The sequence below is a fragment of the Brachycentrus maculatus genome, unplaced genomic scaffold (genome assembly GCF_059751285.1).
Source record: "Brachycentrus maculatus isolate JH-2025_06_01 unplaced genomic scaffold, ASM5975128v1 h1tg000017l, whole genome shotgun sequence".
NCBI classification, from domain to species: Eukaryota; Metazoa; Arthropoda; class Insecta; order Trichoptera; family Brachycentridae; genus Brachycentrus; species Brachycentrus maculatus.
Window position 1 is genome coordinate 152,899 of NW_028280771.1, and position 16,100 is coordinate 168,998.

The following is a 16,100-nucleotide window of genomic DNA, read 5'->3' on the forward strand; positions in this document are numbered from 1 at the left end:
CCGATCAGAAGAAAGATGGACAAAAGCACAAGCCAATCCAAGCTAACAATCGTTATAAAATGCTAACTGACGTGCCAGACGGTAAAATTCCGTGTAATTCCATGTAGTGCACAAACGCCCTTATACTATTTCACCAGTAAAATTACATGTCATTAATATTATTTTTCATATAAAAGATTTTTCTGTTACTGAAAATAATTATTTCTCATCGACGCACCTAACTAGCCAACAATTTGATCTTTAATTTGAAAACAAAATAATAATTGGAAAGCTTTGTATACTATGAGTACACTTTTCACCAAGAGTTGCCGGTAAATCTCTCAGTAGTACTTATTGAATATAAATTTCACTTTATTTTTTATAATCTATCTTATCTTATCTGTGTTTTACCTTAACCTATTTTTTTTACCAATGTGAATTCACATTCATAGGGCATGTCGATATTTGCTCATAAAATTAAGTTTTTTTTAAATACATTGACAATTAAGAGTACACTAGAAACGATAATTCATATATATTTAATATATTAATTAATTGACACATTTTTCTTACAAAAAATTGAACACATTATCGAACAACAAAGGGATCTATCTAAGAACACAGTAATTCAACAGTAAAGTAAAGTTGACCATGATCATTTCATAGATTTAGACCTGGCTATGGTTTTCCAAAATCATATAAATGAATACAGTAAAACCTCGATACAACTGACCTCTATTTAATGAACTTTGGATATAACAAACAAAAATCCGGTCAAATGTAAAAAAACTAAAAACATCCTGTTAATTCTAATACATGCTTAGTTAATACAATTCTTAATACATGCTTATATTCAAGTGTCGCCGCATGTAAACAATTTTTAACGTCCATGGTAATCACAAACAAACTTTGTTTCCTTTTTCAAAGCAGGATTACCAAAAACAAGCGCATCGATATCAAACAGCAATGTTACTTCATGATGATTGTCCTAAGAGAATAAATAGAATTTAGATTGTGTTTCATTCTGTTTATTTATATTCAAATACAGTGTAAATATTTTTTTTTTAAAGTTTTTTGGTTTATTTTAAACCTATTTTTACATGTCTGGCTTTCAGCTTCATCGGACACCCTCTTCCCCTTATTAGTCCGTTATATGGAGGTTTTACTGTATTCCAAAAAATATTTATATCTGGTTGTTCAAGAACGACCCATGTCTTATCTCAATGCATATGATGGTGCCCAGAGACGGTTATTCAACTAATAATCAAGTGATCTCGCAATAAAAAAAAATTAACATTATTTGTGGTACGTCAACAACTATCTTGCCATTTAAGATGTCATTTATTTCTTTAAAATAATGACAAAACTGTACCGACATCTACAATGGCAAGAATTGTATTTTCTATTTGTTAAAGTATGCTAAAGACGTCTATATAAATTACAATATACTCGGGAGTATCACATAGAGGTTTCTGTAGAAGTTTCTAGTTCATTAGAGTGTCCATTTTGAATCAATCCGTTTTGGTCTTGCTGGTTATTTTGGCGATCTCGGGATCCCCACGCCAAACTGAGACAGTGCCTCATTGACTGGTCCAAAGGAGGAATCAGGTGACGGGGAATAAGAAACGTTGACAGGTTGAACAGATCGATGAATACTTTGTAGCGGTCACTGAAAGAACACAGTAAATTGGCATTATTTGTGCCGTGACTTTGCATGACCAATTTGACAGTTTATCAGTTGGAAAGACGTTATCAAATGAAATAATTACCACAAAAGAAATTCAAACATATTTCTTTATCGAACTATAGCATCAATAAACATTGCATAGGCAGGTGTCATGGCGTAGTTGGGTAGACGCTCAACTGCGAAACTAGCGTTGCGAGTTTAATTCCCGCCAATTGCAAAGTGAATTCAAGAAAGATTAATTTTCAGTTGGTTTGGGTGTTTATGATGATTTTTTTACATTTACCTTCCCTATCCTTATTATCCTACATGCAGACAACCCTCTTAAAGTAGGGGTTTTGAGGGTTAATCCTTAAAAAAAATGGTTACTTTGCTTCCATTTGCAAAGAATTTTTAAACCAGGTGGTTATCAACACATATTTTTTAGAAAGTTTTTTTTTTGGAAATTTTATAATTTTAAGAAATGGGTATTTATTTATTGTGAACAAAAGTTATGTTAAACGTAAACTTACTGTGTGTATTATTTTATAGTTAAATCTCCACTAGTGACTTAATGTACATACCTCAGAGTGGACCGTAAATATTGATATCCTGAAGAACCACCCGTTCCTAATTGTTGAGACCCAATCATCCTCTGTACCATTATAACGTGGTTATCTAGAAAAAATATTTCTGTATAATCCTCACATTCAGTTCTATTTAACTGGCTAGTAAATAGAACTGAATTTGATACATGATATATATTGAAAGTGCTTTAAGTGAGACACCTACAACAGACTTACAATATAACTGGTTTTTTTATCCGAAGGAAGATAGAGGTCTGATCATTAGAGGGCTTACTACCTGCCATTTGGCTAGGTAAAGTGATACCTTTGAACTCTTGGGAAATATTTACCATTTTTCCCACTAAAGAACATCTATTTAATTATGGCTGCTACATATTTCTTTAATAGCTGCTAGAAATACACAATGAAACACGTCATGTTAATTGTGTGTTTCCTCCTGAAAACATCAGGATTAACGTGGCATGAGTGTTTTTAGACCTTATCTACACCCACAACCCTTATACACACCTGCATATGGCACAGCATAAGATTAACTACTTCATATCTAAATCGTTGTCTAGGAATTTAAAACCATGAGAAATTACGAAAGTGTCGAGGTTCTTAGGTATCCCCTCACATTAATATACGTCTCATAAAATACAATAAACATAAAACACAAAGTGAAACATTTGTGTGTGACCCGGTCATGAGGGGTTAATGATGTGTTACCTTAATAATTTATTTGTTTCCATACTTGTATTTTTATACTTACATCTCCATTTTGTGATGAGTGAATCAATGTCCATCAAAAGCATCAATATTTGATGAGGCTGGGAAAATCTTGGTTCATCTCTGTAGAATGTTATCATTATAGCACCTTGGAGAGCCTGGTGAGTGAATCTGCAATAGAAAATGTATTTTATGGAGATTCTCTACAAGTTTTGTTGCGGTAATGAAAGTAAAGTATTTTCTTTTTACACAATTTTGAAATGACACATTACAAAAAAAAATAAAGAGAAAAAATTATTCAGTAATTTAGAATATCATACATCCCTCGCAGTACAAGGTGCAGATGGGTATACAGAAGGAGAGTTGGAGAATTATTTTTGTACTCTTTGATTTTGTATTTTTTAAGTAAAATTAAGACACTACAGTGATCGACAACATTCAGGGACCTGACAGGGCAGTAGAGGAAGATAATAAAATATATAAAAACCTTCTTTCCCCGCGGGACACTAAAGCTTCATGCGCTTCCGGCTCAAAAATAGATCTGTATACTTCCTTTCTATTCTCCACATCTAACATTATGTTCTTTGTAACTTCAGTTGATTCACCCTGTAACAACAAAAAATCAGATGATTGGATTTAAATTAAGATGAATCCTCACCTCAACTATTTTAAGTAAAGTGAAATAAAGTTTTTCAACAAGTTTTAGAGTTTTTTTTTCTATTTTTGGTTATCAGTGGGAACACGGACAATAGAGGAAAGACTTTAATCATTGTCATATTGTTAATTTTGGGTTTGTGTTTATGAATTTATTTTGTTTCAAAATGCTGTGTTTGATTACTTTTGAATTTAATAAATTTTAGAATTTCCATGTTATTGTTGTTGCAGTGTGATTGTTATCTTTTAAATGCTTAGCAAACTCTGAAGAAAAAAAAACATTATTATTATTCACATTAAATAAATAAAAACAAGAAACATCTGCTTCATCATCTTCATCCTTCAAAGCCCCAAGGACACAACTCTAATATTTAGACTTACCGTATGAAATATGTTTTTCATACAGTGTTTGAAAATGATGTGGAATGCATCGAAACATGTGTCACAATAGATTTTTAGGAAATATTAATATTAATCATGTGAAATTTAAATAAAAAATACCATTCATTCATTCAGGTTTTATATTATCCTCATAACTTACCTGCGCTAGTTCAACCTGGTCCGAAATCAACTTGTCAACAGCCGTCTTGAACTTCCCCCAAAAGTCAAATCCATCATTCTCCAATCCTGGAGTTCTCTCCAGCCACTTCTGCACCAGTGTGATCAGGGAGGGCTCCTTCTCCGACCTTTCTATGGAGCTCATGGCTTCTGGATCTCGGCCGAACACATTGGAGTAACGCTGGTTATATTTGACACGGTGTTCGTGCTTTACTCCTATCTGAAAATATCAGAACAGAGAATAAGACAGTATTGGCTGCAGTCAAGACTGTGGGCATAATCTTTTGACATCTCAATGTAGTTGAAGAAGAATATGGAAGTCTAGGTATTTATAGAGCTAATGACGTAGGCTGGTTAACACGTTGACTCCCGACTACGAGATAACTCGTAGATTGCGTTATTTGCTAGGACGTCGAAATCAAGGTATCGTACTGTATTTACTTACCGTATCGCTTACTCCTTTCAACAACGTCATTTATCAAAAAACTTGATTTTTCAGGAGAACGTTTTTAAAGTTTAAGAATATAGTAAAATGTATTGAAAATAAATATCAAGCCACTTATTGAACTTTTTACTGTGCAACGGATCTTTTTAGGTAAAACCTGAATGTTTTTTTCTCCATTTCAAAAATATTTAGTATTTTTACAATACCTTTTTTTCAAAATGCAAAAACAACACTTTCTGCCCTGTAGCGGGTAAATACTAAGTTAAAAGTATGCCGCTTTTGCTAGGATGTAGTACGTTTTCTGGTCATCCGAAAACATGCACAATTAAAAATTGACAATTTTTGATTTATGACGTTGTTGAAAGGAGTGAGCTATGATGAAGATAATGCAGCTATGATGAAGATGATCAGTGCTAATATGGATAGATAACTTCTAGGTAGAGAAAAAAAATCAATGCTGGCTTACATGAACAAAAAATTTATTAATAAATGAACAGAAAATATAATTATAAAAAATTATTCATTTCAAGAAGTAAAAGAATATTTTTAAGGTTGGCTTTTTAGACCAGAATTCTGAAAATTGCCATGGCAGTCAATATGTTAAGTGATACTGATAACACATATGTAACATTCACCATTCTACTCATGATTAACAACCACACTACTCAAATTTTGGGAGTCATACAAATATGATCAATCTTGTGACGTTCCATGATTGAGTTTACAACATCCATCTATGATTAGATTTAGAAAGCTTTCATTAAGTAGAGACCCTTTTATTAGTATGCATGATCTGAACCCGGATTATTTTACACACTGGGAGATGCCTGAAAACATGATGTTAAATTTTAACCGCCCGACACATACGAACATACGTGATACGCGCGGTTTTTCTTCACCATTCCGGGCTAACCCGTATGGCCTACGCGCACGAGAAAAAAGATCTGTTCCAAAAATATTTTATGCGTACCGGATACACTAACAAATTTTCATCAGGTTTCATACCTGACAATATTTTGTGACAACAAACGTTGTGATTTTTTGGTTGTTTATAAAAAATATGCCATAAAATAACCCGAAGGTAGGGTGGTAAAAGCAGTTTATCTTTGACCGGTTATCTTATTCGCAACCTTTTGATAACTCCTAAATAACCTCTATATTCTTCTACATAGATGTAGATATTAATATCTCAACGTAGACGTTGAGATATTGATATAAATCACTCCAAAGTGGACAAAACCCAGATTTGAGAACAAGTATTTGAACACACCCATTTGCGTGTGTTGTGAATAATTTACGCAGGCTGAAAAAAGAGAAACCAATTTCCAGAATGAAACAGAACTAACTAACTAACTAACCATCATACTGCTTCCCCGCAGGGGTAGAGAGAGAGAATAGAACTACACCACTCTGTCCTTGCAAACATTCTTTTCCTCTTCCACGTTCATGCATCTCCTCATACATACCCGCCTATTGTTTTAACTCCTATCCTGACCACTTTCACGTATTTGGCATACTTGATCTTGCCAAGTTTTCTCAGTCTTCCTCTGCTCCTTTTTCCAATTACATTCGCCTCATAAATTTGTTTTACCATAATTTCTTCACTCATTTGTTCTACATGTTCAAACCATCTCAATACACATTACTTAATTTTATCGATAATGCTTGTCTCAGTTATGCATTCCTTCCTTATTTCACAATTCGAACATCTATCATACATCGTTTTGTCACACATTCTTCTGAGAGATCGCATTTCGACTGCATTCGGTCTACTTTCATCCTTCTTTTGCCAACTCCATGTTTCACTTCCATACATTAGGGTCGGAACCAGGACTCCGTTGTGTACTGCCAGTTTAGCTTTCGCTGATAGATTTTTATTTGCTATAACTGATTTCAGTGCACCATTCACTTTGTTCCCAGCATTCACTCTTCTTTCTATGTCTTTATCAATCTTTCCATCCCTAGAAAACATACTACCCAAATAAATGAAATCATTTACCTGCTCCAAAATCTCTCCATTTACCAATATTTCACACTCAGATCTACATTCATCTCTTTTAAAAACCATAATTTTGGATTTGCAGAATGAAACAGCATGTATGAAAAATCTCATCAAGTGCTCTCTATGATAATAATAATAATAATAAACCCTTATCCGCACCTCAATGGTGCATAGGGCACTGCGTCATATAAACGCAGTGTTATCTTGATTGTTTACACATGAAGGAAAGGTGATCAGCCCTCCGCTTCAGGTACCAGTCCAGGGTAATATTGAATAAATATGACAGTGAAAAAATCACTTATATTTATTTTACCCCCCTTGGGAATCGAACCCGGGACCTCCAGAACGGTAGCCGGTAGCCGGTAGCGTGCTGACCATTACACTACGCAGGCGGACAAAATAAGATGATAAGATATCAATATAATGTTGATGTATAGCTCGTAAGCGATGTAAATCCAGCATTTGTGAATAAAGATTAGGATATGTTCAAAATGTTATAAATGCATAAAAAAAAACTTTCTCCAGTTGGCTAGGAGGTATGCAGATACCCCCTCTGCTGAGAATGACAACATTCTCAAAAACAACGACCTTCAATAATACATTTTAGCATGACACAAGCATTCGCTGATATAATTATCACGCAAGTAAAAAAATTATCACATATTATAAAAAGAAACATGCTATTGTGTATGGGTACATTGTGCCACTGTTTTATAAACAAATCTGTTGATCGGACTATCCCCAAATGTATCTGACGTAATACGTGATAATGTATTTATGTTTGAATCTAACAAATCGCTCACTCCTTTCAAGAACGTCATAAATCAAAAAACTTGATTTTCCAGGAGAACGTTTTTAATGTTTAAAAATATAACACAATGTATTAAAAATAAACATCAAGCCACTTATTGAACTTTTTACTGTGCAACAGATCTTTTTAGGTAAAACCTGAAGGTTTTTTCTCCATTTGAAAAATATTCAATATATTCAACAAAATAATTAAACAATACCTTTTCTTCAAAATGCAAAAACAACATTTTCTGCCTTGTAGCTGGTTAATATTAAATTTAAAATATGCCTCTTTTGCTGGGATAAAGTACATTTTCTGAGCATTTCGAAAACATGCACAACTGAAAATTGACGATTTTTGATTTATGACGTTCTTGAAAGGAGTGAGCGAAATGTGTTTTATTATTATCTCAATGTCCACAACTGCTATAGAAATATTTTATTCCAAGTAGTACGTTTATCTCAAAACTTAAACATTTCCATGTTTTCTAACTTGAACATATCGCTCACTCTTTTCAAGAACGTCATAAATCAAAAAACCTGATTTTTCAGGAGAACGTTTTTAAAGTTTAAAAATATAACGCAATTTATTAAAAATAAATATCAAGCGACTTATTGAACTTTTTACTGTGCAACAGATCTTTTTAGGTAAAACCTGAAGGTTTTTTCGCCATTTGAAAAATATTACGTTTATTTTTAAAAAAAATTAAACAATACCTTTTCTTTAAAATGCAAAAACAACATTTTCTGCCCTGTAGTGGGTAAATATTAAGTTAAAAATATGCCGCTTTTTCTGGGATATAGTACATTTTCTGGGCATTCTGAAATCATACACAACTGAAAATTGACGATTTTTGATTTATGACGTTCTTGAAAGGAGTGAGCGATATGTAAATAGTGCAGATTCTGGAATCATCTTTAAACGGAATCTTCTTGAAATGTATTTCTATTTAAATTTAATCAATGTGTTATATTATTATCTCAATATGAACAACTGCTGTAGCAATATTTGATTCCATTTTAAGTAGTACGTTTATCTCAAAACTTAACCATTCCTATGTTTTCTAACTTGAACATATTGAAATAGTGCAGATTCTGGAATCTTCTTTAAATGTGATCTTCTTGAAATGTATTTCTATTTAAATTTAATCAATGTGTTATAGTATTATCTCAATGTGAATAACTGCTTTAGCAATATTTTATTCCATTTTAAGTAGTACATTTATCTCAAAACTTAAACATTTCCATGTTTTCTAACTTGAACATATTTAAATAGTGCAGATTCTGAATCTTCTTTCAATGGGAACTTCTTGAAATGCATTTCTATTTAATTCAATCAATGTGTTATATTATTATCTCAATGTGAACAACTGCTATATCTCATTGATTCCATTTTAAGTAGTACGTTTATCTCAAAACTTAAACATTTATATGTTTTCTAACTTGAACATATTTAAATAGTGCAGATTATGAATTTTCTTTCAATGTGATAATGTAAATAAATTAGAATTTACTTTATTTTCCATCAAGCGGAACTGCAAACTTTGGAATCCCGATGCTGGACACAAGTACTCCCGGAAGTCCATGAAGTCTAGCGGGGTCATTGTTTCCAGAATCATCACTTGGTCCACCAACAGCTGAAAATAAAAATGTACATTTGTTCTATTTAGACATTTATTTAGATTGAAATTGAAGTAATCAGATGACGTACACAAGTCGCTGATATAACAGACAGTATTAAAAAATTTAATTGGCAGTTGGCAAATCATGTTCTAAACGATTATATATATATATATATATATATATATATATATATATATATATATATATATATATATATATATATATATATATATATATATATATATATATATATATATATAAAAAATTTAAGTATTAAAAAATTTAATTGGCAGTTGGCAAATCATGTTCTAAACGATTTATATATATATATATATATATATATATATATATATATATATATATATATATATATAATATATATATATATATATATAAATCGTTTAGAACATGATTTGCCAACTGCCAATTAAATTTTTTAATACTGTATGTATATATATATATATATATATATATATATATATATATATATATATATATATATATATATATATATATATATATATATATATATATAAAGAAACAGTGTACAAGTTATTGGGTTTTGATAAGGATAGGGGTGGGGGTAATGGTGTTTTAAGGAGGGGTAAGAGCAAAGAAGGGGATAACTGTGTTTAGGTTGGGTTGGATTTTATGGGAAAAATATTAAATGTGAGATGTGAGTGGATCAAAAAACAAAGTCTTTTTATTTCTCAAAATAATATAACTTTTTTTTTATTCTTTAGGGAGTTTATTGAAGTGTTTAAGAAGTAAGTTTTTAAAATAATAAATATTATTTTAAAAACTGCTTTCTACGGCGATTACTAAATACCAATTGTCACCTTTAGTAAGAATGTGAAGGCCAGTATGAAACTGAATCCATTTTGAAATAATTCGGAGGCCATAGCGGTATTAGTCCTTGGTTTAGTGCTCAACGCTTCAGTAGCTTTCATCACTTAAGTAACGTAATTGACCAGAAATAGATCAAATATTTTGGTGGAAAGAAATTACAGTAGAACCCGAACAAGATTTTTGAGAAAAACGTTTGTAGGAATACATTTTTAAAAATAAGCAAAGGCTGAAGAACGCGTTTATTATTACATAAACTTATTAAATAGTATACTCGTAAATAACCGAATTTTGATTTTAAATTATTGAACAGCCAATAAAGTATACAGTACTGTACCCGTGTTGCTACTGAAGTACTGTAATATGTATAATATTAGATTGAAATGTAAAAATTTGCAAATAATGTACATCTACCTTACAATAGGGGTGGGAAAAGTTTTTTGCTGTCGGGCCACATTATAAAAAAAAGACCGCGGGTCACTCACTCTAAATACATTTTTATCTTGAAGTTTTTTTAAATATTCTTTATATATAGTTGTATTGTTCGCCTCCGGTGGTACTGTCAATAAATGTATCTAATTAGATCAGTGGTCGGGGAACTTTTTTAACCATTACGCAAAATATTTTTGCGTAAGTTGATATTACCCCTTCCCTCCATTTTAAAAAGAAGACAATCAATATATTTTTTAAATAAAACTTATTTATTGAAATAATTTACACGAAAAAAGGTATGTAATAGACAAACAAAATAAAATTCTCAAATTGAATCAAACGAAAGTTCAGGTTTTCAGGTTTCCTTTTCAGTTTTTGAGAAATGATGTTGCTTCATGTTTCATACAAGTACATTTGAAATCGGAACTTTTTGATGTAAGAGCAATTTGAATAGTCTTCAGCGTTTAATCTATTTCTGAATTGTTTAAGTTTGTAAAAATACTAACAAGTTTATGAAATAGCAAACTAGAAAAATTTCCTTATTGCCGCAATTTTTTTACCCCATTTGGGGTAATTTACCCCGGTTTCCCGACCGCTGCATTAGATGTAGACAACTGCATTGGAATCTGAGAAAATGCTGTATTGTGATAGAAATTTTAATTGTAATGTATTTTATAAAACACCCCTGCCTTAAAGAAACCACGTTTCTTTTGGGATATTACTTATTAACAGATATTTCGCTCTGTGTAAGGATGGGTTTGACGACCACTGATTTAAAATCTCGTTTTAATACGTACATTATAAGTATATTGTTTATATTTTAAAATTAAGATAAAAATGAACAAAAATAGTTTTTATATTATAAAATTAAGATAAAAATTAACAAAAATATTTTCCGAGTGCCATGACGTCAAATTAACATACGAGTTAGTTCGAAAACAGCCGTGGTTTATCACGGAATTAATTGTTTTGAAAAATATGTTTATATTAGATAAGTGTGTTATGTAGATAAGTGTGTGTGCGCAATTTCACAAAATGGACCATTATAAAATATATTTCATTATATTTTAGTATAATATCGAATAAAACACACACATCATTTTTGATCGATATTTTTTTTATCTGATATTCGAAACTTTTTACCGATCTACCATAAGTTTTGCAACCTAATTCGGTTATATAAGCCAAAGAGCTTAATTTTCACATTACGAAGATTTTTTTAAATAAATTTATTAGTTACTTTAGAAACTTATCATTTCCTAATATGTACAAGGATTTATATAATATTTAGTTTATATGTCTTTAAAATGATAGTGAATATGTATAGTTCATAATAAATTAGTAAAATTAATCCCTAAACACAATACAAAAGATACAACAATACAATAGATACAACTACCGCTATGTTGAACAATATCTCATTGATCTGTTCCATGTGTCTGAAGTTTTCCGAAGCGGCATTCTTCTACACCTTTAGCAATAGTATTCTTGCATATTTTCGATTTTAAATAAATAATAATAAAACCCTTATCCGCACCCCAATGGTGCATAGGGCACTGCGTCATATAAACGCAGTGTTATCTTGATCGTTTACACATGAAGAAAAGGTGATCAGCCCTCCGCTTCAGGTACCAGTCCAGGGTAATATTGAATAAATATGACAGTGAAAAAATCACTTATATTTATTTTACCCCCCTTGGGAATCGAACCCGGGACCTCCAGAACGGTAGCCGAGCGTGCTGACCATTACACTACGGAGGCGGACAATTTCGATTTTAATGTATTTTAATGTATACACTTTAAATTTAAAGTTTGTAATGTGTAGTTTAATTGTAAATAAATTGAATTGAATGGATTCAACATCTTATATCAATCAAGATTTACATTACAACGATTAACATTTTTTCTTGAGAGTCAAATCTGTGTACAAGTTTAGGACCCATGGTCCAGGGTATTGGTAAATACATTTTACAGGAAAAAATCACAATTAATTTTGGCGTGATTAGCTTTAAGTGATCCAATTCGAATACCGAATTCGTCGATTAATTGAAGCGATTAGCTTTGAGCTATCGAATTCAATAACCAAATTTTCATCAATTGGCATGGTTAGTTTTATGTGATCGAATTCAAATGGCGAATTTGTGCACTGATTGGTGCGATTATCTTCAAGTGATCGAATTAAAAAACGAATTTTCACTAATTTACGTGATTTGTTTTAAGTGATCGAATTCAAAAACCAAATTTGTGCAACAATTTGCGTGATTAGCTTTAAGTGATCGAATTCAAATGCCGAGTTTGTTCACTTAATGACGTGATAAGCTTTAAGTGATCGAATTCAAACCATTAGTAACGACTTTTACTAATGAGGTCTTAATTATTTTTTAGTTCGATCGTCATGTCAAGTCTAAATAAATTTTTCAACACATTTTACGCTATTAAATTACAAACCAGTGATAACTTATTACAAACCAGTGAAATCTGAATTTGTCTTTCCACGTGTCATACGACGTCTAATGATAACGTGCTAGTAATGAATGGTTTAGTTATGCGGAGTGGCGCCATGGCGGATGCGGTTTGAAATAATAATTATGTAGAACAAATTTATCTGGATTTATGTTACATACGGAATTTCGCATTTCACCGCATAGTTACAAAATCTCTAGAAAAGCTCTCACCTGTGGTCAGTATTGAACTCCTATATAATAAACTACCTACTTATATATATATATATACATATATTACGACCTTTCCAAGGCATGTTTATACTGCCTTGGAAAGGACGTATATATATATATATATAAATATATATATATATATATATATATATATATATATATATATATATATATATATATATATATATATATATATATATATATATATATATATATATATATATATATATATATATATATATATATATATATATATATATATATATATATATATATATATATATATATATATATATATATATATATATATATATATATATATATATATATATATATATATATATATATATATATATACATATATATATATATACATATATATATATATACATATAAATATATATATATATATATATATATATATATATATAAATATATATATATATATATATATATATATATATATATATATATATATATATATATTTATATATATATATATATATATATATATATATATATATATATATATATATATATATATATATATATAATAAAAAACTAAATAAGTATTGCAACTACGGCTATATCCTTTTGCCAGATTATGAAATACAGTATTTTAGACATGCTGTGGAATTAACTTAGAAAATGATTTTTTTTAAGATATACCCCTTTGCCTTTACACTACCGATATTTATATATATATATAAACATAACATTTAAGACATAAAAAAGAGGATAACGCTAGCCAAGCAAACTTTTATGAAAAAGTACAGCTTCCTATCAAACAAACATTTAAAAATTGAAGTGAGAAAAGGATTCATAAAGGCTTTTGTTTGGAGTGTTTTGTTGTATGGGTGTGAAACCGGGACCATCAAGAAGTACGAAAAAGACCGGCTTGAAGCATTTGAGATGTGGGTTTGGAGGAAGATGACCAAAACATCATGGGTCGTAAGGAAGTCCAACGAAAAGGTGTTGCAGGACGTAAAAGAATGAAGAGAGCTTATAAATCATATTTTGAAGAGGAAGGCCAAGCTAATAGGGCACTCAATTAGACATAGGACCTTTCTTAGCAACATCTTCGAAGGAAGAATCTTGGGAAAACGAACAAGAGGCCGCCCAAGAACTTCATACTTCCAGGATTTGAAGCGGCTCATGGACGTCTCCTCCTATTCGCAGCTCAAGAGGATGGCGACTGACAGAGACAAGTGGCTGACACAACAAGGCGCTGCCTTTAGAAGATGATGATGATGATATATATATATATATATATATATATATATATATATATATATATATATATATATATATATATATTATATATATATATATAAATATATATATATATATATATATATATATATATATATATATATATATATATATATATATATATATATATTTATATATATATATATATATATATATATATATATATATATATATATATATATATATATATATATATATATATATATATATATATATATATATATATATATATATATATATATATATATGGTTAGCCAACACACCTTCTTCTCTAACAAAAGTAGATGTAGAGAAAATCTTTTTTTTTCTGAATATTTTAATTTTCTTCGTATAATTGGAGCTCTTCTGTTTGAATATATAAATAAATAATATAAAATATATCGGGTTGTGGTCCCGTGGTTAGTGCCGAGGACTCTTGAGTCAGAGTTTCTGGGTTCGATTCCAATCTACCACAATTTGATACCTCTTTTTAATAATGAGAATCTTAGACTCACAAAAGTAGTATGAAATTGAAGTATTTTTGTAAATTATAAAAACACAAACATTGTTTTAAAAAAAACAGCAAATTTATCTTAGTAATGTCTACAGATGATTTTGATATGGAAATCCTATACAAAATGAAATAATGTTCAAAAACATGACAATTTCATTAAAAAATACACAGCAATGGGTCAGCGTCTAAATGAATTTCGAGAAGCTGAATGTAAAATAGAATGTACGTAAAATCCTTAAAAGATGCCTTTCAACTTGCACCCTTTACTATTTAAGAAAATGTTTTTAAGAAAAAAAAAGTGTGTGACATGTTTTTTGTCATTATTATTATTGGCACACTCTGTATAACACCTACTACTCGCTAGAAACGGAAGCCCTACTATCTACTAACTACGAGTACTTTCTACTACAAGGTCCGGTAGTAATTTGACACCTTCCTGAAACATTAATTCAAAACTTTTTCATACATCGTTGACGTTGCGTGGCACGTGGAAGAACGAATTCAGATATTACTAGTTTGTAATTTAATAAATGATAAATGGAGCTTATAAATAGCGAAAAATGCGTTGAAAAACGAGTCAAAATTAGACTTGGCGATCGAACTTAAAAACCGAATCAAATAACGACTTCTTTAATTAAAGTCGAATAAGTCTGTTTTTTTTCATTTGAACATTCTAAGCTAATTTGGTTGCGAAATACGTACAAATTTCTAGCTTCAATATATTTGGCAATTCGACATCAAAATCTTAAGATGTAAAGAAATATAAACTATGTTGTATATCATATCAAAAGCTCGTCAACTTTGTGGTATGGTAATATATTCTCTCCGTATCAATCATAGTTCATTTTGTGTAATAAAAACCACTACGTTACCGAATCAAATAACGACTTCTTTAATTAAAGTCGAATAAGTCTGTTTTTTTTCATTTGAACATTCTAAGCAAATTTGGTTGCGAATTACGTACAAATTTCTAGCTTCAATATATTTGGCAATTCGACATCAAAATCTTAAGATGTAAAGAAATATAAACTATGTTGTATACCATATTGAAAGCTTGTCAACTTTGTGGTATGGTAATATATTCTCTCCGTATCAATCATAGTTCACTTTTTGTAATAAATACAACTTAAAAATTAGTATAACAATCATTGTTACTGTATTACTATCGTTAGTGGTATTATACAAAGTAAACAATGATAAGGAAAGTGAATTATAGACTGTCCGCTTCCATAATGTAGTGCTTAACATGTTTGTTTACCGCGCTTGATTTCCCGGGTTCGATTCCCAGGGAGGTCAAAATAAATTAATGTAAGTGATTTATCACCCCAATATTCCTTTTATATTATCCATTACCCTGTACTGGTACACAGAGCT

At 30.3% G+C, this 16,100-nt stretch overlaps 1 protein-coding gene across 1 annotated transcript in view; it reads right to left on the reverse strand.

The window, feature by feature from the left end:
• Positions 1 to 350: 350 nt before the first annotated feature.
• LOC148313165 (tryptophan 2,3-dioxygenase-like) overlaps positions 351 to 16,100 on the reverse strand; it is a 30,376-nt gene continuing 14,626 nt past the window's right edge. The window contains exons 4-9 of the mRNA XM_088266982.1: positions 8,900 to 9,022; positions 4,133 to 4,369; positions 3,425 to 3,543; positions 2,981 to 3,108; positions 2,227 to 2,320; positions 351 to 1,648 (exon numbers count right to left, since the gene is read on the reverse strand). Of these exons, the coding sequence (XP_088123108.1) occupies positions 1,438 to 1,648; positions 2,227 to 2,320; positions 2,981 to 3,108; positions 3,425 to 3,543; positions 4,133 to 4,369; positions 8,900 to 9,022 (912 nt within the window). The 3' untranslated portion in view covers positions 351 to 1,437. The remainder of the gene's footprint in view (positions 1,649 to 2,226; positions 2,321 to 2,980; positions 3,109 to 3,424; positions 3,544 to 4,132; positions 4,370 to 8,899; positions 9,023 to 16,100) is intronic.